General features: G+C 46.2%; 1 protein-coding gene across 1 annotated transcript; it reads left to right on the top strand.

Annotated features, from left to right (window-relative positions):
- Window positions 1-1,288: 1,288 nt before the first annotated feature.
- LOC128403832 (T-box-containing protein TBX6L-like) lies at window positions 1,289-23,807 on the top strand. Its single transcript, XM_053368929.1, has 9 exons — window positions 1,289-1,683; window positions 5,763-5,895; window positions 9,214-9,316; window positions 10,742-10,906; window positions 18,421-18,567; window positions 19,211-19,281; window positions 19,956-20,041; window positions 22,275-22,497; window positions 23,161-23,807. The coding sequence occupies exons 1-9, from the start codon at window positions 1,668-1,670 to the stop codon at window positions 23,588-23,590; spliced, it is 1,374 nt and encodes a 457-aa protein (XP_053224904.1). The 5' UTR covers window positions 1,289-1,667; the 3' UTR covers window positions 23,591-23,807.
- The last annotated feature ends 149 nt before the right edge of the window (window positions 23,808-23,956 follow it).

The following is a 23,956-nucleotide window of genomic DNA, read 5'->3' as shown; positions in this document are numbered from 1 at the left end:
CTCCAGATTCTGGATAGGACCCCCCCACACACACATCCTCCATCCTCCTCCTTCCTTGCCTCCCAGTTATTTATTAATTCGATTTATATTCTGCCCTTTATCCAAAGATCCCAGGGCAGTGTACCACATTAAGAACACATTTTACAGAGCATCAGTAATCGAAACCTGATAAGAAGCATAACAGGGAGCATAATACCAAACCAATCATAATAACAGTACTCCCTGTTTAGATTTGTCTTCTGCAAGACCCGGAACAAACAGAGGAGTGGGGGGCTGGATTCTGCCTTGGAGCAGCATATTTGGGCTGCGGGCACTTTGCTGTCTTAAAAACGCAACTAGTTGTTCTTTCTCTCCATTTGGATCAAAACCAGTTTGGCAGCGGCCGGATGGGGTGTGTGGACCAGATGAAAAGGCAGTATTCCCAAGCATAGTGCCGGGCTGTGCTAGTGGCACCCACTGGGTGCAGAGTAAAGGGTCTGTTGGGACAGGTCCACAATGATGTGCAGCCAGTGAGCCAGTGCACCTGGCGGTTAGCCAGAAGGTTGGTGTTTGGAGCCCAACCATGGACGGCTGTGTGGGGCAAGAGACCTGCATTGCCAGGGATTGGACTCTACCATTCTATGAACTGGTACTTTGAAATGCAGCCAGTTCTGCGGAGGAGCTTGGCTCAGCAATGGCAACAACAACATCCCGAGGTGCTTACGCTTTGGAAAACAGAAGTGGATGAGGACGCATGAGGAGAAGGGAGGGGGACTTCGGACCTCGCTTGGCCGCTAGGCTTCAGTGAGACGGGAAGCCCTGGGCCAGCCAGCCACTCTCAGGGTGAAGCTCTGCTTTAGTTAGGGGCAGTCAGTGCTCCAAGAGGGGACCCATTTGCCTCTGGGTAATGAACCCTGGCCGGGACGCAGGTGGCACTGTGGGTTAAACCACAGAGCCTAGGGCTTGCTGATCAGAAGGTTGGCGGTTCGAATCCCCATGATGGGGTGAGCTCCCGTTGCTCGGTCCCTGCTCCTGCCAACCTAACAGTTCGAAAGCACATCAAAGTGCAAGTAGATAAATAGGTACCGCTCCGGTGGGAAGGTAAACGGCGTTTGCGTGCGCTGCTCTAGTTCATCAGAAGCGGCATAGTCATGCTGGCCACATGAACCAGAAACTGTACGCCGGCTCCCTCGGCCAATAAAGCGAGGTGAGCACCGCAACCCCACAGTAGGCCATGACTGGACCTAATGGTCAGGGGTCCCTTTACCTTAATGAACCCTGCCCTTGGTGTAAGGTTGAGGGGTCCCTTGGTGTGCCTGGCCCCCTTGCACCTCCTGCCGCTTGGCTGGTCTGAGTGGGCATTAGCCGTCCAGGGAGGGGCCTTTCCTTCTCCTGGTGGGGTTTCCTGTATCTCAGAGCCATGTTAATTCACTGGGCTTCTCCTCTCTCCAGCCATTGCAGGGCAGCAGCAGATATTTCCTCTCTTTGTTCCTGCTGGACATCAAAGGTTGTGGGGGGGGGAGAGAGAGACGGGGCTGGCTCCTCCCCACTTGTTAAACCTTCATAAGCCAGGACCTCACCTTGGCTCCAAGCTGAATCTTTCCTCCTCTGGCCTCTCTGTTGTGTGTTTGGGTCTGGACTCCTGCGATCCTCACACATCTCTCTGGCTCCTTCCAGCACCTGGGAAGATGCAAGCCGGACCAGGTAGGTGCTGAGCCTTCCTGGATTTCTTAAGCCCCAGAGGGGAGGGGAGGGAAGCTGTGTTCTCCTGGCTTGCTAGGTTAGTTGTGGTGACTTTCTGGACAGTAGGAACAGACCAAAGCCCCACCAGTCAGGCTGCGCTCTTGCATTGACTGCCTCTCCTGGATTGGGACCTGAGTGTGTTTTATCTCGCGAAGCGTGGACAGCCTGCTGTCTCCATGCCACTCTCCCCACACAAACCGTGGGGCAGGACTGCATTGAGGAAAACCTGATTTTAAGGAAATATCAACCATCCGACTTTCTGAAGCCATCCGAAGGCAGGGAAGTTGTTAATGTTTGATGTCGTATTCTATTTTTATTTGTTGGAAGCTGAGTGGCTGAGGAAACCCAGTCAGATGGGCGGTATGTATGTATGTATGTATGTATGTATGTATGTATGTATGTATTATACCCAACCCCAGTCTAAACAACTTCTCTTCTTCTGCACCCCTATCCAACAAGCGGGCTTCATTCTGCCTCTTTGTGGGTCTCCCAGGTGGTCAGAAAGGCCTCCTGAACTTTTATTTCTGTTCTGGAGCTCAGATGCGCTTGCTCCAAACCCCACTCCTCCTCCGCTGGTTTGCTTAGCAGAGGGTCAGAAACGTCTCCTGGGACCTTCAGTGGTAACCAAATCTGTTCCACCAACAGGCTGTCACTGGTGAAATCCTTCATGGTGTAACTCTGTGACCATGCTGAAGGCAGCCCTGTTCAGGGAAGTTTTTAGTGTGTGATGTTGTGTTGTGTTTTTACTATTTTTTGTTCAGAGCCACCCAGTCAGACAGGTGGCATATAAATAATAATTTTTGTTTTTGTTTTTATTATGCTCCGTAGCAAATGCTCTGCCGATGTAAGGAGACATATGCTAGGGATGAAGGACATTGTCCCCGGTGACCCCAAATGGTCCCCCCGTTGCCAGGCTGCCTTGCCATTTGGGCTGAAGGCTTTGCTTGTTTGGGGGGGAATCTGTTGGTTGGGGGCTGTTTGCTTCTTTGTGGCTCAACCTGGGGAAAGTGTGTGTGTGCTTTGCTTGTCTATCAGGGGCCGGCGGATACCTCTTAATGGGGGATTGGGAGGGAGGCAGAAGCAGGGACTTATAGGAGGTTCGGCTGAAACTTTGGGGATTTTCCTCCCATTTTTTAATCTATTTTTTTACCAACAACTAATATATCCGCCAAAGGCACGCTTTCTGTGATTTATTCCACAATTCTTTCATTTTACACCACATCGAGCTACAGCCTAGCCACAAATTGAAGAGAGATTGGCATATGTGCCAAACAAATAAGACACATGCGCCTCCTACACCTGAACAATCCCTCGAAATTTAAGCATCGGTTGCTCCTCTAGATCGAGAAAGTGTTTCAGAACTTGCAGCTTGTTGATCAATGGGCAGTGCTTCATGCCAGCCCAAACAACGTTCTGTCAAACTCTGAAACTTGCTTCCTGCCAGGCGCAATTGCCCCCATCTTTTGCAAAAAGAACCGGTGCCACCACTCAGCATGGCTGAGCAAATGCCAGAGCGCCAGCCTCTTAAATGTCCCAGGTATTTGAAGAGAAGCAGCCCCATTATCTTAATTCCTCGCAGAATGTACTGCAGTTGCCTTGCACAGAAGTCTCTCTTTTTGGAGCCCTGGGCTCTGCCTCACAATTCCCCTCTTTGCTACTGCTTTTGCTGTACCACCAGAGCTTATCCTGCACCCGCCCTGCCAGCTTGCTTGCAGGGAACCCCCCACTCTTGCCCCTGGCCCAGAGACAGCCGTTCTGTGAAACCCACCTCCCTTCCTCTCTTTAAGGAGAAGCAGTTTGCGACCAGTGGGGGACAAACATCCTCCTTTCCTCAAAAGTTTTCGTGGCTCCTTTCAAGTCCCTGCTGGAGGAGATGGAGCCTAGTCTGGCAAGGAGATGTTAACGGTCCACAGCAAAGTGGGTGTCACTTCTGCAGGAGTCCATTAATGCTGAATCAAAGCAGGAAACTGATGGGGAACTGCAGGGTTTGTTTTGCCTTTGGGGTTGCCTGCGATTTGGAAGTTGGTTTTGCTGTTTGTCATCAAGAGGTTCACCGAGGCAAACTAAGCACTTCCGCACCCCCTCTCTGGTTGACAGGGAAGCTAAATAAGCAAAGAATCCTGATCCTTAAAATGTTGTTGTTGTTGATGATCTTAAAATGATTTCCTATCTCAAATCCCCACCCCCATATCTGTCTTAAATTGTTTTGGGGTTTTTTAACATCATTTTAATGTAATTGTTTTATATTTCCCACTGTTTTTTAAAAAAATATTTTCCATTGGTTTTAATTCTACATTTAATACTGTACTTAATGCATTATACTGTTTTTTATGTGCTCTGTTTCCTTCCTCCCTCCCTTCTCTACTGGTTCTTGACATATACGGTGTGTATATATATGTATATGTATGTGTGTGTGTGTGTGTGTGTGTATATATATATATATATATATATATATATATATATATATATATGAAGGGACGCGGGTGGTGCTGTGGGTAAAACCTCAGTGCCTAGGACTTGCCGATCGTATGGTCGGCGGTTCGAATCCCCGCAGCGGGGTGAGCTCCCGTCTTTCGGTCCCAGCTCCTGCCCACCTAGCAGTTCGAAAGCATACTTAAGTGCAAGTAGATGAATAGGTACCGCTTTATAGCAGGAAGGTAAATGGCGTTCCGTGTGCTGCGCTGGCTCGCCAGATGCAGCTTTGTCACGCTGGCCACGTGACCCGGAAGTGTCTCTGGACAGCGCTGGCCCCCGGCCTCTTAAGTGAGATGGGCGCACAACCCCAGAGTCTGTCAAGACTGGCCCGTACGGGCAGGGGTACCTTTACATATATATATACACATACACACACACACACACACACACACACACACATATATATTTATATATATATATGGGTTTTGTTCTTCGGCTCCAGCTCCCCAGAAAGCAGAGCCAATTGTAAATTATGATGGGAGTTGAAGTTTTCTATCTCTCCCCCATGCTCCCCAAACAACAAAAAACCCCACCCTTTTTCAAAAGACAGTTTGGGGGCAGGCGTTTACTATTCCCCTGCCGCCCCCACCCCCAATTTCTCCTTTGAACAGCTTGGATAGCTCAATTGGTTAGATTGTGGTGCTGGATATCACCAAGGTTGCAGGTTCGATCCCGAAATGGACAGCTGCATATTCCTGCATTGAAATGGGTTGGACTACTAGATTATCCTCAGGGTCCCTTCCAACTCTATGATTATATGAAAACCCTAAAGAAATGTGTTCGGTGTTCTTGCTGGCAATGCCCATGGCCCTCTCTGGGTACCAGCCACAGGGGAGTTTAGCAGTTTAAGCAAAAAATATCCACTAAGCATTAAAAGCTTGAAGGGAAGAGTCAACCTTCAGGGAGCAGGCACAGCTTGGGGGAAGACTTTCTTCCGCTGGAAGGCACAGCATTTGGGGGTGCTGGGGGGGGTTCCCCTATGCTGGATAATGTTGGAAGCTTTTCCTCAAAGTCTAGGGTGATTCCAGCCAGCTTTGCTTCTTGCAATAAAAGCAACCAGCACCCTAAACTCTTTAACACGTTTACGGTGGCCGACATTTTCACAGACTGGTCCACGACAGCTGAAGCCATCCGAAATTTCTTCATGGTCTCCCCCCCCCCTCAAAGTGCCGGTTCTGTAAAATTGGTTTTTAAAATAAATAGAAATAAGGTTTGTAAAAATAAATTGAGGAAATGGAAGAAAGAAGAAAAGTAAAATAACAGCATGTTAGAACAAATTTTTAAGTTAAAGTGGAGAAATAAGTTAAGGATTTGCTGAACTGACAATCTAAATTGGAATACAAGAAGGGGAGGTGTGAGGAGGTCTGAGAAATAAGGTTAAAGAAAATAAGTAATTGAAACTATATGTGTTTTTAATTGTTGTTAATTTTTGAATTTTTTGTATTTTTGTGTTGTTTTTACTTTGTTTATTTTTGTTTTTGATGTATGCTGAAAATACCAATAAATATTTATTTAAAAGAAAAACAACAACAAAGTGCCGGTTCTGTCTTTTCTCTCCATCCAAGATTCCAAAACTCTTCCCGAATCTTTGGAGGCCTCGTCTCCTCACAGCTCCATTGCGGTCACCCTAGAGGATATGGACCTCTGGATGAAGTTCCACCAAGTGGGAACAGAGATGATCATCACCAAATCTGGACGGTGAGCTGAACCCTGTTCTGTGCCCTTTTGAATCTCTGTTTCTTCAAGGCTTAGGAAGTCGCCCTTGCCAAGGGGACGGGGCAGCACCTCCTCAGGTGATCACACCCTCACAGCTTCGCTTCATGTAAATCCTCCTTTAACCCCCATTTTCCCAACCTCCAGATGTTCAGGGGCTACAGCTCTCTCCAGCCTCAGGATCATACAGCTGGAGCTGATAGGAATTGCCCAAAACATCTGGAGGGCACCAGGCTACGGTGCATTCAAAGTGCATTGTCCTTCTCTGGTTTCCTAGAAGTTTCTTCATATTGTCATTTCCTTATGAATTTGGATGAAAGTAGTAGCGCTGTGGGTTAAACCACAGAGCCTAGGACTTGCTGATCAGAAGGTCGGCAGTTCGAATCCCTGCGACGGGGTGAGTTCCTGTTGCTCGGTCCCTGCTCCTGCCAACCTAGCAGTTCGAAAGCACGTCAAAGTGTAAGTAGATAAATAGGTACCACTCCAGTGGGAAGGTAAACGGCGTTTCTGTGCGCTGCTCTGGTTCGCCAGAAGCGGCTTAGTCATGCTGGCCACATGACCCGGAAGCTGTACGCCGGCTCCCTCGGCCAATAAAGCGAGATGAGCGCCGCAGCCCCAGAGTCGGCCACGACTGGACCTAATGGTCAGGGGTCCCTTTACCTAGTAGCTCAGTGAAGAGATGGCAGGCACCTTTTACATGTCGAGCACCATCGCAGCAATTCCAGGCAGGGCCAGGGATGTTGGTTGCCTGAAACTCCAGACAGCAGCTGCCAATTGCTCAAATGAAAGCATTCCTCTTTAACCAGGCCTTTGGCTGATTGACATCCAACACCCTTTAAAAATGTGTTGGGGAGCGGGGGAAGGGAATGACTGGGTTGTTTTTGTTTTTATTATGTATTTCATATATTTAATATGGTGGTTTTGTCTTGTCAACCGCCCTGAGACCTGCAGGTATAGGGCGGAATACGAATGTAATTATCAATCGATCAATCAAAACAGCTTCTTCCGTTCCTGATTTCAGAATCCCAGCCTCCGTTTCAGTTCATTCTTTTCAAAATTATTTTGGCAAGATGATGATAATTTATTATTTGTACCCCGCCCATCTGGCTGGGTTTCTGCAGCCACCCTGGGCGGCTTCCAACAAAAACCAAAAATACACTAAAATGTCACACATTAAAAATTTCCCTGAACAGGGCTGCCTTAAGATGTCTTCTGAATGTCAGGTAGTTGTGTATCGCTTTGACATCTGATGGGAGGACATTCCACAGGGTGGGCGCCACTACCGAGAAGGCCCTCTGCCTGGTTCCCTGTAGCTTTGCTTCTTGCAATGAGGGAACCGCCAGAAGGCCCTCGGCGCTGGATCTCAGCATCCGGGCAGAACGATGGGGGTGGAGACGCTCCTTCAGGTATACTGGGCCGAGGCCATTTAGGGCTTTAAAGGTCAACACCAACACTTTGAATTGTGCTCAGAAACGTACTGGGAGCCAGTGTAGGTCTTTCAAGACCGGTGTTATGTGGTCTTGGCAGCCGTCACCAGTCTAGCTGCCGCATTCTGGATTAGTTGTTGTTTCCAGGTCACCTTCAAAGGTAGCCCCATGTACAGCGCATTGCAGTAGTCCAAGCGGGAGATGGAACAGATGCCTATTTGTACTTAGCCGAGTAGGCAGACACTGACTGTAGGTCAGATCCTGCGAAACTCCAGTGCCACAAACCCCAAAGGATGCAGTTTGTTCATCACCCTTTCCAGGGGAAGGGCTCCTTTCTTGGAAGCAGCCCTCTCCACTGTCCACAGATAGGCCTCTGGGCCTCTTGCTTGGTCCTGCTGGGCTCTGGGCCCCCTTTCTTCCTTGCTAGGGGTAAGAGGAAACCCTCCCGGCTGCAGCTTGATTCTGGTAGTTGAGGGCAGGGGCTTACTCTAGAGGAGACCCGCCAGCATAGCCATCCTTCTTGCAGCACTTGTGACATTCCATTAAATGAATCTGGTCAGCTTCAAATCCAAAGTCAATGACAAGAAGGCAATTTGAACATTATAAACCCGAGATGCATCCTAGAGAAAAGTCCAACAAGGCTCCGTTGAGTCTAAGCAGATTTTAGGAGGAGCTCCTGCAGGGGTTCCTGGGCTTCAGGACAGGAGAGGTCCTGTCCCCCACCCAAAATATCCCTCTTTCAGGTCCTCCTTAGTTTCCCAGCACTTCTTTTAAGAAGTTTTTTTAATCAAAATTAAAACAAGACATATTATCCAAAAACATATCATCCTTGTTCCCCCCCCCATTTTTTCTCCCTCCCTCCCCCCACCCTCCCACACAAAACCCACCTGCCCCCACCCCCCCCCGACTTCCCTCAGTTCCAGTCTTTGGTTTCTCTGAGACTGCTGTTTTCTGCATGTTACAAAGTTGTATAGATCCTCAAACTATTTAGCTGATTATTATCAATAAAAAGTTTGTGAATGTTTATTCAAAACCTGCCAAGGAGTCCAATTCACTTTGTTGCATCTTCAGATACTTTGTAAAGGGTTCCCATTCATCCTTAAAGTCACAGATATCCTTGTCCCATAGCTTATATGTCAGTTTTGCCAGTTCTGCATAGTCTGTCAGTTTTTCTTGCCATGATTCTTTAGTTGGGGTTTCTTCAGTCTTCCATCCTTGTGCTACCAAAACTCTCGCAGCCGTTGTTGCATACATGAAGATGTTTTCCAGCTTTTTTGGCAGGTCTTTCCCTACAATCCCCAACAAAAATGCCTCGTGTTTTTTAAACAAATGTTAAATGGAACATTTTCTTCAATTCATTATATATCATTTCCCAAAAATTTTAATTACATTACAATCCCACCACATATGATAAAATGTCCCTTCCTTTTCCTTACACTTCCAACATATATTTGAACTAGTTTTGTACTTTTTCCCTAACTGCACTGGTGTTGTGTACCATCTATACATCATCTTCATGTAATCCTCCTTCAATAGGGAACAATCTGTAAATTTTAAATCAGTTTTCCATAATTTTTCCCAATCTCCCATCATAATGTTGTGACCTACATCTTGTGCCCATTCCCAGCACTTTTAAAACAATGATGAGGCCTAGAACCTTGATCTAAAAGAAACTGGGACCTTATTACCCCTGCAGCTGCACAAGCCATCAGCTCAGCTTTGAAGCCAAGTTTCTTCTGGTCAAAGCTGAGACTGGCCTGAAGGCACAGAGAGGAAGTTCATGGTCTTTCTTGGTTGCTGCTCCTCCCCTCCCCTCTGAAAAGCTTCATCCTGGAGAGTCCAGCATAAACAGGGCCATCTTTCCTCCTCTCCACAGGCGGATGTTTCCCCAGTGCAAGATCAAAGTTACGGGCTTGATCCCCTATGCGAAGTATCTCATGCTGGTGGACTTTGTGCCAATGGACAGCTTCAGGTACAAGGTAAAGGCTTTCCCCGGTGTCTGGGTGTGACCCAGGCTTCTTCTGACTGGTTTAACAGATTAAGGGTCCAGCAATTAGGCAGATTCCTTCTGATAAAAGTGCTCTGGTGTGTATTCCTCTTTTGCCAGCCTAAGCGTCCCCCAGTTGTTTTGGGCGGCTGTGCAGGCAAGCAAGGGCTGGTGGGAGTTGTAGTCCAAAATATCTGGTGGTCTCCAGGTTGTTGAAGGCCGCTGTCTGACTGGACTTGTTTTGTGGAGCATTTTAGGGTGGCGATGTGGGTTAACCACAGAGCCTAGGACTTGCTGATCAAAAGGTCGGTGGTTTGAATCCCCGTGATGGGGTGAGCTCCCATTGCTGGGTCCCTGCTCCTGCCAACCTAGCAGTTCAAAAGCACGTCAAGGTGCAAGTAGATAAATAGGTACTGCTCCGGCGGGAAGGTAAACAGCGTTTCTGTGTGCTGCTCTGGTTCACCAGAAGCGGCTTAGTCATGCTGGCCACATGACCCGGAAGCTGTCTGCGGACAAACGCTGGCTCCCTCGGCCAATAAAGCGAGATGAGCACCGCAACCCCAGAGTTGGTCACGACTGGACCTAATGGTCAGGGGTCCCTTTACCCTTTACCTATTGGGGTAGGGGAAGCAGCAGTCAAATGGAAACATGTTGATAAAAATAGGTTGTGAGAAGGAAACCTCCATCTGGCTTCAAATTACAGTGGTACCTTGGGTTACAGACGCTTCAGGTTACAGACGCTTCAGGTTACAGACTCCGCTAACCCAGTAATAGTACATTGGGTTAAGAACTTCGCTTCAGGATGAGAACAGAAATCATGCTCCGGTGGTGCGGCGGCAGCAGGAGGCCCCATTAACTAAAGTGGTGCTTCGGGTTAAGAACAGTTTCAGGTTAAGAACGGACCTCCAGAACGAATTAAGTTCTTAACCAGAGGTACCACTGTACATGAAAGGAGATTCCGGCTAAAGAACTTTCCGGATTTTTAAGAATTTTCTGGTTTTCAAGCAGAGGTTGGATGGCCATCTGTCATGGGTGCTTTAGCTGAGATTTCTGCATTGCAGGGGGTTGGACTAGATGACCCCACGGGGTCCCTTCAAACTCTACAATTCTATGGGTCTATCTTCGGGCGCTTGGGGGACTCCTGAGGGCTCAGGCCCAGAAAGGTTGAAGCAGCAGCATCTGCAGCACCGGGAACCTGGACCTCAGCTGCTTGTTCAGCCGAACCGCTCTTCTTCCTCCATGGGAGGGGGGGTCCTCCATGGCCAGTGGACACCCCCCCACACTACCCCCAAGCTCTTCAGGATGATTGTGGGATCACTTCAGGAGTGACCCCCCCAGTTCAAGCAGTGACCTGGGAAGTGAATGTGTGGGAAATTCTGGGGGAGTCTGTTCATCTTTTCTCTTCCTCATCCCCCAGTGGAACAAGGACCAGTGGGAAGTTGCTGGGAAGGCGGAGCCGCAGCCTCCCTGCCGGACGTACGTCCACCCGGACTCCCCTGCCCTGGGCAGCCACTGGATGAAAGAGCCCATCTCCTTTCAGAAGCTCAAACTGACCAACAACACCCTGGACCAGCATGGCCACGTATGTCAAGAGAGGGCTGGGGAGAAGGGAGGGAGTTTGTGCAGCGAGACATTAGGTGAAATTGGAAGGGAGGGTCAGGAGAGGGAGGGGGAGGCCTGAGGCAGGTGAAAGCAGGGCCCAATCCACTGCAGCGCACTCTTGCATGGCCCTCATTGGGGCTGCAAGAGAGTAGGGCATGTCCGGGGATAATTCAGACTGAAATTCCCAGGTGTCAAAAAAGGTTCTTTATGTATGCCCCAGAGGTCCCAACTGAAGAAGAATGGCAACTTAAGCTGACGGAATATGCACAACTTGCAGATTTAACATGTAGAGTAAGAGAGCAAGAGGAACATACGTTTAGAAAAGATTGGAAAACGTTTATTGAATATATGGGAAATAACTGTGTACAGCTGAAGACGCTGGCAACATTAAGATAAATTCAACAGTGTAAACAGCTTTTGATGGATGTAATAATGGAATACTGAATGGTATAGTTTCTGTAAAATATGCAGTGGCTTATGATATGTAAAATGAACCATGGAAAGAGAAGGGAAGTCATTGATATCTTAAGAATGTAAAAATGTATACTTTAAATTGTAAAACAGAACATTTAATAAAAATTACATTTAAAAAGTAGGGCGTGTCTGCCCCTCTGCTGCCGCTCTTAGGTGGAATCTACAGACATAAAAAAACCGCTGTGAAAATGCCTTAATTAAAAAAATAAAATACATTGAATTTGGCATAGCTCACTGTCGCTCTCTAGTGTCGCATTTGTATATTGCACTTTACAACACATTTAAAATGTTTTATTTGCCGCTGTACTTTAATGGCACACAAAATCTTTTTTTTTTTAATGATATTTATTAAAGTTTAACAATTACAGAAAAAAGAAAAACAGACAATAAAAAGTTACAATACTTCAAAAATAAAAGAAAATACAATAAAAAACAACAATACAACAAAACAATAAAAAAGAAAAAACAAAAACATTTAGAAACAAAAACATTTTAAAAAAATCCATCCAGTATTTTCATATCTTTATCTTTCATTTACTTATTTCCTTGACTTCCTCACACCTCCCTTTTTTGTATTCTAATTCAATTAGTTGTTTCAGCAAGTCCTTTCCCTCTTTCTCAAATTTTGTTCCATAATTTATCTAACGCAATTTAACCTTAAATTTTACACTTTGACCCGTTAACAATCTATTTTTACTTAATTCTTTATAACATTTCTGCTAAAGCCATATAACTTCTTTCCAGCATCCTTCTAACATTCATTTATTTTACAATATTTCTGTAAATATACTTTAATTTTTTTCCAATCTTCTTCCACCGACTCTTCTCCCTGGTCTCGGATTCTGCCAGTCATTTCCGCCAACTCCATGTAGTCCATCAGCTTCATCTGGCATTCTTCCCGGGTGGGTAGATCTTGTGTCTTCCAGTACTTTGCAATGAGTATTCTTGCTGCTGTTGTAGCATACATAAAGAAAGTTCTATCCTTCCTTGGCACCAATTGGCCGACCATGCCCAGGAGAAAGGCCTCTGGTTTCTTCAGGAAGGTATATTTAAATACCTTTTTCATTTCATTATAGATCATCTCCCAGAATGCCTTAATCTTTGGGCATGTCCACCAAAGGTGAAAGAAAGTACCTTCAGTCTCCTTACATTTCCAACATTTATTATCAGGCAAATGGTAAATTTTTGCAAGCTTGACTGGTGTTATGTACCACCTATAGATCATTTTAATTAAATTCTCTTTTAAGGCATTACATGCCGTAAATTTCATACCAGTGGTCCATAACTGTTCCCAGTCAGCCAACATAATGTTATGTCCAACATCTTGTGCCCATTTAATCATAGCAGATTTCACTGTTTCATCTTGAGTATTCCATTTCAATAGCATGTTATACATTCTTGACAAATTCTTAACTTTAGGGTCTAACAATTCTGTTTCCAATTTTGATTTTTCCACTTGGAAGCCTATTTTTTTTGTCCAAATTATATGCCTCCATTATTTGATAATAGTGGAGCCAGTCTCGCCCTCTATTTTTTAATTTTTCAAAACTCTGCAATTTTAGTCTCCCTCTTGTTCCATGATTTCCCAATACTTCGGCCATTTGGCCTCCATATTGAGTTTTTTCTGAGCCTTTGCTTCCATTGGTGACAACCATCTTGGGGATTTATTTTCTAGCAAATCCTTATATCTTATCCAAACGTTAAACAATGCTTTTCTGACAATATGGTTTTTGAACGCTTTATGTGCTTTAACCTTATCATACCACAGATATGCATGCCAACCAAATACATTATTGAAACCTTCCAAATCCAACACATCCGTGTTTTCCAGAAGCATCCATTCTCTCAGCCAACAAAATGCGGCTGATTCATAATAAAGTTTAAGGTCTGGCAGGGCAAATCCACCTCTTTCTTTAGCATCAGTTAATATCTTAAATTTTATACAAGGCTTCTTGCCCTGCCAGACAAATCTAGAGATATCTCTCTGCCACTTCTTGAAACAGTCCATTTTATCCAAAATTTGCAATGTTTGAAACAAAAACAACATTCTTGGCAATACATTCATTTTTATCACAGCAATTCGACCTAGCAGCGATAACTTCAAATTTGACCATATTTCTAAATCCTTTTTCACTTCATTCCAACATTTTTCATAATTATCCTTAAATAAATTCACATTCTTAGCAGTCATGTTTACCCCTAGATATTTCACTTTCTTGACCAGTGTCAATCCTGTCTCCTTCTGAAACTTATCTCTCTCAATCTCATTTAGATTTTTCTCTAAAACTTTAGTTTTCGTCTTATTCAACTTAAAGCCTGCTACCTGACCAAATTCTTGAATCAGTTCTAATACTCTTTTAGTGCTTGATTCTGGCTCCTGTAAAGTCAATACCAAATCATCAGCGAATGCTTTCAATTTGTACTGTTTGGCTCCCACTTGTATACCTTTTACCAATTGGTCCCTTCTAATCATATTTAACAAAACCTCCAGGACCGATATAAAAAGCAATGGAGAGATTGGGCAACCTTGTCGTGTTCCTTTCTCAATCTTCAATTCTTCCGTCACTACATTGTTCACAATTAATTTAGCCTTTTGTTCTGAATAAATTGCACCTATACCGTTTCCAAAACCTTGACCAACCCCCATCCCTGATAAATTCTTCTTCATAAAACTCCAGGAAATATTGTCAAAGGCTTTCTCCGCGTCCACAAAGATCAAAACTGCTTTAGTATTAATCTTCACTTGTTACTTTTCTAAGATATTAATTATATTCCTCGTATTGTCAGACAAGTGTCTACCTGGGAGAAAACCCACTTGATCTTTATGAATTTCTTCTGCTAACACCTTTTTTAATCTTTTAGCCAAAATGTCTGCAAAAATTTTATAATCCACATTAAGCAGTGATATGGGGCGTTAGTTCTTGAGCTGCGTCTTTTCAGTCTCTGATTTCGGTATAAGTGTGATGTACGCTTCCTTCCACGACTCTAGTGCCCTTTTCCCTTCCAGTATTTCATTACAGACTTCCTTTAAAGGTTGTATTAACCATTCTTTCAAAGATCTATAATATCTAGAAGTCAGACCATCCGGTCCTGGAGATTTACCTAATTGCATATTCTGAATGGCCCCTTCTACTTCCTGTTCCGTTACTTTGTAATCCAGCATTAATTTGTTTTCTTGGGAATTTTTTTGTAGTCCATTTATTTTCAAAAATTTATCAATGTCCATTTCTTTCTGCTTCTCCTGTGTATATAGTTGTTTAAAATACCTCTGGAAACACTTTCTAATTTCCACTGGATTCTGTATATTCTTTCCTTCCACTTCCAAATTCGTAATGGTATTAAGTTTTTGTCTTTTTTTCAATTGCCAAGCCAACAGTTTCCCGCACTTATTTGCCAATTCAAATGTCTTTTGTCTCATCTGTTTGATTTTCCATTCTATTTCCTGGTTCATCATTTTCATGTATTGTACTTGGTATAACTTTATCTCTTTCAAAATCTCCTGGGACTTTGGTTTCACCCTAAATTTCTTCTCTCCTTCCTTTATTTTTTCCAAAATTTTATATTTTTTCTCATTTTGCATTCTCTTCTTAATTGCATTCTGTTGTATCAAAAATCCTCTCATGACGGCTTTGCTTGCATCCCAGATTACTCTTTTTTCCACAGTAGTGTTCATGTTTATCTCGAAGTAATCTCTCAAAGTTTTTTGGGCCTTTTTAGTAAATTCATCATTCCTAAACAAAGAGTCGTTCATCCTCCATCTAAAGGAACCAGTTGGCATCAATTTCATGTCCATCTTCACAGCATTGTGGTCGGAGCTGGTCTTGGGGCAAATTTCAACTTTACTAATCTTCGGAGCCAGTCCTCTGGTTACCCAAATTTGGTCGATTCTTGTCCATGTCATTTTAGCCTCGGAGAAGAAAGTTCCCTCTCTTCCCAGAGGGTTCTTCGTTCTCCAAATGTCAACTAAGTCCATATTTTCAGTCATATCAAAAAAAGTTTTTGGTAATCTTCCATCCTTAGTAACTATTTGTCTTTGTGCCTTATCCATATTTGTAGACACTACGCCGTTCATGTCTCCCATCAAAATCATATTATAGTCCAAATAGTCCATCAGGGTCTCATGTAGCTTTTTGAAAAATTCCGATTTCCCTTCATTTGGTGCGTAAATACCTATTATCAAAAATTTTTCTCCTTGTGTTTTAATTTCAATTGCTACAAATCTTCCTTGATCATCTTTAAATATAAATTTAGGTGATAGGCTCTCCTTTGCATAGAGGACCACTCCTCTTTTTTTGACTTTATCCGATGAAATAAATTCTTGGCCTAATTTTTTGTTACTCAGTAACTTCCTGTGTAACCTTGTCACATGTGTTTCTTGTAAACAAATCAAGTCCAATTGCTCTTTTTTCAATAAATGAAATACTCTCCGCCTTTTTTCCAGGCTGTTCAGTCCATTCACATTCCAGCTCAAGACCTGCAGCGCCATCCTGTGGTTACTTTGGTACCCCCCCAACTGCCCCCAGAGCTTGTTCCTCTTCTGTTGGTAATAATGTTGGTACATTCACTGGGGAGTCCAATCCAAAAGACAATGTTGATATGTCCAGCGTTCCCCTGCTTGGTGATATTCTCTCCAGTACTCTTTGCTCCAGTCCTCTGCCTGGTGATCCTCTGTCCAATGTGTTGGCTCTTTTCCAATTCCCTTCTGTAGATCTTCTTCGTGATTGTACCGGAACTTTGTTTTATCTTCTACTGATCTTATTTTTATTTTCCTTCCTTTAAAGCTAAAGGATAGGCCTTGAGGGAATTCCCACCTGAAGTTGATTTTGTTCCTTCTCAACAAAGCGACCAAAACTCCAAAATTGAACCTCAGGTCCAAAAGGTGTTTAGGGATATCTTTAAATATTTCCACTCTTGACTGGTGTATTACCAGAGTCTTCTCGTAGTGCCAACTCAGAATTTTATCCCTCTCTTCTTTAGATCGGAGGGTAATCAGACAGTCTCTTATTCTGTTCTTCTCCTTCCCTCCTCTTCCGAGTCTGAAGGCTCTCACAATTTTAAACTCCTCTTTTTCCAACTCTCGGTCCCAGTAGGCTGCAAATTCCTCCGTGAGATAGTCTACCAGAGAGTCTTTTTCTAGTTCAGGTACTGCTCGAATCCTCAAATTTGTCTGTTTCTCCTTGAGCTCAATCATAGAAAGCATCAACTTATGGTCCTCTAGTTGCTTCTGCAAGTCTGGAACCTCTGTTTCCAGTTGAGTTACCTTCGCTTACACAGTAACAACCTTTTCCTTAACCTCCTCTGCGATCTGTCGGGTTGAATTGGACTCCTTAACCAATTTCTCAATAGCTTCTGTATTGGAGTTAACTTTTTGTCCCAAACTATTTATGCTTTGTGTATTTTGATCCAATTTTTTATTCATTTGTTCCAATGAATTATTAATTTTGCTCAGAGCAAGTGCCAGAGCTTCTTCCAAAATCATTCCTTTTCCCAGACCTTGTTGTTTTTTCTTGAATTGAGGGATCTATTTTTTCTTTCCCATCTGCCATAACACTCAAACCCTCAAGGTCAAATACAGTCCCAGAGTCTTATCTTTAAAGTTGGGAAATTCCACTCCTTGTAGCAATTTCAAAGTCCTCCTTTAGAGGGAAATAGTTATTGTTTATCTTATGTTAGTCCAAAGTATCCCTTTTTTAAAAAAAAAATTACAGTTGCACCAATATATTTAGTATCAAATCTTAACTTTAGGTCAGGAGAAGGTAATTGAAACTTTTAAACCAGGAGAAAGTAATTGAAACAATGTTTCACTCTAGTTTCACCATTTCACTGACAGTCAAATAAGCAGTCTGTTCACAGTCAATGCGGAGCTCCGAAATGCAGCAATTTTAATGGCTGCCGTTCCCAGGTTCCGAGTGATGGAAAGTTAACTTGTCCCTCTCTTTTTGCAGGCAAATAACGTCCAAAAACTCCCCCCCCCTTTTCCCCTGCTTCCAAGGGGGGGGTTCGCTATTTTTGTACTGGAAATTTAGACGTTTAAAGTAGACTTTCAGGCTTTAGCTTAAGCCTATTTGCTTCCGACTATTTACAAAAGGAGGAAGGCGGACTTTCTGTTTTACACCTCCCCCCCGTTCGTTATCAAATTCAGCTTTTAAGACTCCAATTCTTCACTTTACTCACGGGTAGATACTTTTAAGTCCAATTACCCACAGGAAAAAGTCAGCGCTCTCCGGCAACGGCTGTGCGGCTTCACTCCGTGAAAGTAGCAGTCAGTTTGCAGCACCGCGCCGCTCACCCCACTTCACTCCGGAGCCCCAAAATGGGATTCCCCGCGAGTAGGGGAGGCGCTCCTGGTGCCCTGCCGAATCCCACGTTCCCAGGCTTCCTCCACCTGGGATTTCTAAAGGGTCCCCACCTTCGCCGTGGCGGGAAGACCCAGTTCTCACGGAGCGGGTTCCTCCGGTCAGAGGAACTCCGCCTTTAGCCGATGGCGCTAACCCGGAAGCAATGGCACGCAAAATCAGTCCGGAGAAGGATTTGATTTTGCTTAAGCAAAGCGTCTTGGCTCCTCCTGCACAAAGGCGCTCTCTCATTCTCTCTCTCTCTCTGGGCAAGGCCTCCCCCCACAATTGCATGATGGCAAGCACCCCTTGACGTTCCGCTTCAAACACTGGCTGAGATGCTCCCTCCTTCATTCTTGACAGCAGTTCCCACCAAAGGAGGCTTCCTGACTGCATCAGGAAACCAGTGTGGTGTAGTGGTTAAGAGCGGTAGACTCGTAATCTGGGGAACTGGGTTCGCGCCTCTGCTCCTCCACATGCAGCTGCTGGGTGACCTTGGGCCAGTCACACTTCTTTGAAGTCTCTCAGCCCCACTCACCTCACAGAGTGTTTGTTGTGGGGGAGGAAGGGAAAGGAGAATGTTAGCCGCTTTGGGACTCCTTCGGGTAGTGATAAAGCGGGATATCAAATCCGAACTCTTCTTCTTCTTCTTCTTCATCATCACTTCCTCTGTGTCTCCCTCCAGGTCATTCTCCACTCCATGCATCGCTATAAGCCTCGCTTTCACGTCATGCAGGCAGACAACCTCTTCAGCACCCACTGGAGCGCCTTCCAAACCTTCAGCTTCCCAGAGACAGTCTTCACCTCCGTCACGGCATACCAGAACGAGAAGGTAGGCAGCAAAGGGTCGGCTGGGCCCTCTCCCTGATCCTCTGCTAAAAAGGCTGTGGAGGGCTGTGGCTGTTGCTGCTCGTGGACACAGCAGGGCTCCCCAAATATTAGGGGGCCTATATTCAAAACGGAGGGGAGTATTGAGCCTGGAGCATGTTCTGCAGGACACCAGCCAGCCCCGGTCTCACACAGCCCTTCCTGGCAGCACATGTCCCCACAACACATTTTGCACAGAGCAGCTGCCTTAAAATCTCCGTAGACCCAGGGCCTAGTGGCCGTACATACGGTGACAGCTCCCTGCAGGATCCTCTTGCCCATACGTTGCTACAGGTGGCCCCTTCCAGGGGTCCATTGGCAGAACCTGTGGCTCAGACACTCTCTGAGCCAAGCTGCTGAAAGACAGGCACCCCACACAGGTGGGGAAGAGGGGGCACTCTGGCCTGCAAAGAGGAGCAAACTAAGGGCTGGGTTCTGCAGGTCTCCTGGGACTTTCTTGAAATTCCTCTGCAAAGGTTGGGGAGAAGAAGAGGCAGTTCTCTGGTCCTCAGCCAAGTTGGAAAGGCAAGATCCCAAATGTGGGGCGACACAGGGCGATAACAGAGATGGATGTTTGGTGCTAACGCTAGACTCATCTCTTTTTCCAGATCACAAAACTCAAGATCTACAACAATCCATTTGCTAAAGGCTTCCGAGAACATGGGAAGAACACCCGCAGGTGGGTCAAGGGCTGGTTTGGGTGCCTTCCAGGTGACAACAGCCGTCACCAGTGGAGAATGACCTGGTGGGTCATATCTTGCATGTGTGGGTGGGTTTTTGGGGGGCAGGTTCTGTCTCACAATGGGAGACCTGTTGAAATGCCAACTTTTGGGTAAAGTAAAGGTAAAGGGACCCCTGACCATTAGGTCCAGTCATGACCGATTCTGGGATTGCAGTGCTCATCTTGCTTTATTGGCCGAGGGAGCCGGCGTACAGCTTCTGGGTCATGTGGCCAGCATGACTAAGCTGCTTCTGGCGAACCAGAGCAGCGCACGGAAACGCCGTTTACCTTCCCGCCGGAGCAGTACCTATTTATCTACTTGCACTTTGACGTGCTTTCGAACTGCTAGGTGGGCAGGAGAAGGGACCGAAAAACGGGAGCTCACTCCGTTGCGGGGATTCGAACCGCCAACCTTCTGATCGGCAAGTCCTAGGCTATGTGGTTTATCCCACGGGACCTGCCCTTTAAAAGGCAGTTGTGACTGTCCCTGCATGACAAAGAGGAAGATCTTACACCATATTCAGGCATCAGTGGCAAGCCCAGGGCCCTACCCTGCTCCTCATCTAGCAGGGGTTTGGAAGGTCCAATTTAGAGAGCTGCAAAATACCTACAATTGATTGCTCTTTCCTCAGAGAGGGAAAAGTTCAGAAAAACAGTTCAGCCAAAGGTCAGAAGAGGACATTGATGGAAGGACCCACACTTGGCATGGAGGAACCAGGTAACAAGCAACAACCCTGCCAGGTATTGGGTAGATGCATCACCTGCCTTGATCGCCCCCCCAAAAAAAACAACAACACAGGGCACCCGGCATTTGGCTGACTTCACCGAGAGCTTTGCAGGTTTTTATGGGCCACAGTGAGGTGTAAAGATGCAATGTTTTCCTTCCTCAAATGTGATCTCAGCAGATCGCTACTACAGATAATTTATTTCAACAACAAATGTATTTGCATTTGGGAAAAAATTACAGTGGTACCTTGGTACTTGAATGGCCTGGCTCCCAAACAAAATGGTTCCCGAATGCCGCAAACCCAGAAATAGGTGTTCCAGTTTGCGGACGTTTTTCAGAAGCCAAACATCTGACGTGGCTTTCGCTTGAGTGCAGGAAGCTCCTGCAGGCAATCGGAAGCCATGCCTCGGTTTTCGAATGGTTTTGGGAGTCAAACGGACTCCCGGAACGGATTAAGTTCGAGAACCAATGTACCACTGTACAGCTGATCATGCAGATGGGGGAACCAAAAGGCTTCTCAGAATCCCCTGCAATGTGCTGGCATCCATTCTATATCTGGCTCCCCATTTCCAAAGCATGCTACAGGTGTGCTGGAGGCTGGAGATGGAGCAATGGGCAGAAAAGGAACCACTAGTGACTTAACAGGACTTACTTTTCAAAAACCAAACTGGTTCTGTGTTCTTTCTAGTAGCTACAGGTAGAAATAATTCAATGGCAGACCCATCCATGCTCTGCTCTTCCCCACCCCTAAAAGAAAAAAAAGTACACAGCTTGTATAAGTTATGCAGACTGTCTCACCAGAGTGGTGCACGCTCTAGTTATCTCTTGCTTGGACTATGCAATGCGCTGTATGTGGGGCTATCTTTGAAGGTGACCTGGAAACTACAACTAATCCAGAATGCGGCAGCTAGACTGGTAACTGGGAGTGGCCACCAAGACCATATAACACCGGTCTTGAAAGATCTACAATGGCTCCCAGTACATTTCCGAGCACAATTCAAAGTGTTGGTGCTGACCTTTAAAGCCCTAAACGGCCTTGGCCCAGTATACCTAAAGGAGCGTCTCCAACCCCATCGTTCTGCCCTGACGCCGGGGTCTAGCTCCAAGGGCCTTCTGGTGGTTCCCTCACTGCGAGGTTACAGGGAACCAGGCAGAGGGCCTTCTCGCTCTGTGGAACGCCCGCCCACCAGATGTCAAAGAGAAAAACAACTACCAGATTTTTAGAAGACATCTGAAGGCAGCCCTGTTTAGGGAAGCTTTTAATGTTTAATAGGTATTTTAATATTCTGTTGGAAGCCGCCCAGAGTGGCTGGAGAAACCCAGCCAGATGGGCGCGATATAAATAAGAAATTATTAAATGATGATGATGATGATGATGCCAGTATTTATTCACTTTCTTATTTTGTAGAATTCCTTCTGAGTGTGTTAAATTAGGAAGAGCTGCCACCCAATTAGCACAAGTCATCTTGTATGGCCCCCAAGCATCCCATTAGCCATTCTGGTGTGATTGGCTTAAAAAAAAAGTATGGGGACCCGATCTAGGTGGGGTGGGGGGGCTTCAATTCTTTGCCCTTTGCAGTCACTCCAGTCCAGATTGGGGTCCTTGAACTGGCACTGGAAAGAAAAGCTCCCAATGGAGCAAAGGGGAACTTCTCCCCCACAGCAAACAGCAGGTGGGCACTCCCCCCCCCAACATCTGGATTAGGCCACACAGCAAAGACTTAAATCCCCCAACTCCATGCCAGAGTTTGAGTTTCAGTCCCCCCCCCTGCCCACCGCATGTCAGTCATGCAGTTGCCAAGTTCTCAATGGCCAGACACACAAGCTCAGAATATTTGCAAAAGCTAATTTATATGCAGATACAACTGAACACAATGGGTGGGCTGCATGTCTCTGCCTCAACAGCTCTATGCAAGCAAAGCCAAAAAGGAGAGGGAGGGGAGATCTGGGGTCTGCCATAAAAGATTTATCCCCCTGGCTAATGGCATGATGGGCACCTTGCCTGGCTTCCGGTTTATGACGCCAGCACGCACCACCCACCCGTCCTCTTGGCAGCTCCGAGGCCTCCTCAGGTGAGCCCATGACTCTTCAAGCAGCCTCCACGCAGATGCTGTGTTCAGGTGTAGGCACCAGACCAGGTAGACGAGGGGGCTTGCAGGCTTTTCTGCTGGGAGATGGACCTGGCAGAGGAAGTTCTCGACTGTTGGTTTTCTCTGTGTGTCAGATCTTACGGGGCATGAAAACATGGAGGTGAAGGAGGAGAGCTATGCCATTCCAGTCGCCAACGGCAGCTACCCCATCTGGGTCTCGGAGCAAAACAGCCACCCTTCCTCCTCTGCCCCTGCAGAGCCTATGTCTCAGGGGGTGGAGGAGAGTGCAAGGACCACCCAAGAAGAGCAAGTGCCAACACCTCCCCCGCCTCCCTCTTCCTCCTTACAAGCATACAGGTAAGAGAGGGCTGGGGAGTAGCATCACTTTGTAGACACTCCTGCCATAATGGCCCATCCGGATTGTCTCCGTTCCAAGGGGTGGCTCTTACTGGGTCCCAGAAGCTCAGGCAAGGGCTCTTTATACTATCCCGCTGAGCAGCTTTGATTTTCTTCTCTGCGCACCAAACACACCTGAAACCTTTTTATGTATCGTAAGAATGGAATTTGTAAGCCGCCTCGCTGGGGCGGTGAGAGCCAAAAGGCAGCAGAGATGTATTTCTATAAATACAGAAACACCGTTAGGGCAAGAGGCAAACACTTTCCCATGAAATCCCCCTCTGCTGGTGTTCATTTCCATTAGCGAATGAGCAAGAAATTCCAAATTTAAAAGCTTTTAATGGCTGATTTGGCTGGTTTCCATGTGGAAAGGTGGCCAGCAATGCACAGTGGGTGGTTAGATGGATGAATGGGGTGCTGCCCTTGTGGAGGTAAGAGGTTTTCTTGGGTGGCGTAACAGGTGGCGTAACAAGGGAACAAAGCCCCAGGTCACATTTTTAGGCTTTCTCAGAAGATGCCCACCTGCGGAGGCTGCTAGCCTTTTCCCAACAGGACCCCTGAAAGGTCCTGCTTATTGAGATGGGCTCTGCTTTGTTTCCATCTTCTTCTTGGCTTCTCTTTTAGGTTTCACGAGGCTGGCGAAGGCTCCTTTTCGGGGGCCCTCCGCGACAGAGTATCTCTCAGTGAATTCCGAGCCAGACCCCCGCAGCTGGACTTTGCCCCAGTTCCTGAGCAAGACCCCAAACTAGCAGACGGCAGCTTCGCCACCAATCTCCCCCCACTTCCTGCTACTCTCCCTCCACAGGACTACTCTGGGATGGTGGCCATGGCTGTTGACCCTGCAGGGAAAGCAGGATCCCGGAGGCCCATGTACAGCCCCTACGCCCCTGACCAAAGCTTCAGCCAGTGGGTGGTTCCTCCACCGACACCCTACCGCCCTATGAGCTACTCTGGGTTTCCTACAGACTACAGTACACAGGGGCCCTCAGGCCACCCCCCAGGCGCCATGGCAGACTGGAGCCAATATTCCTTGTTCCCCTATGCCTGCTGGTAGAGGACTACGAGGAAGACTTGAGGGTAGGGGAGACTTTGTGAGATCTGCCTTATACTTCTTGCAAAGAAAGGCTTCTTACCCTTCTCCCCTTTGCATTTCTCCACCAAAGAGCAGCCATTCTAAACCCTGGAAAGCTTGTTTGGAGCATGTGCCAAGATGCTGGCTTGGAAATTGGGACAGTTGCCAAGACATACGTCTCCACATCCATTCCTGCCACCTCAATCTCCTTCAATAAAATGGCAGAATGTTTCATTGGTTTTTGAAGCCCTCTCTCTCTCTCTCTCTCACACACACACACACACGAAGAAAGTGCTCTGGGCGTATCTTCTCCCTTTTTCCACCTGACAAGGAGACATAGAGCTACCT

This window comes from Podarcis raffonei, chromosome 16, assembly GCF_027172205.1.
Source record: "Podarcis raffonei isolate rPodRaf1 chromosome 16, rPodRaf1.pri, whole genome shotgun sequence".
Classification (NCBI taxonomy): domain Eukaryota; kingdom Metazoa; phylum Chordata; class Lepidosauria; order Squamata; family Lacertidae; genus Podarcis; species Podarcis raffonei.
This window is presented reverse-complemented; position numbering and strand designations above follow the sequence as displayed.

Bases quoted from the DNA above. Each gene is read 5' to 3' on its own strand.
- LOC128403832 (XM_053368929.1), top strand. The intron at 9,317-10,741 runs GTAAAGGCTTTC...CTCATCCCCCAG, and splicing joins TGGACAGCTTCAGGTACAAG to TGGAACAAGGACCAGTGGGA. The intron at 20,042-22,274 runs GTAACAAGCAAC...TCTGTGTGTCAG, and splicing joins ACTTGGCATGGAGGAACCAG to ATCTTACGGGGCATGAAAAC.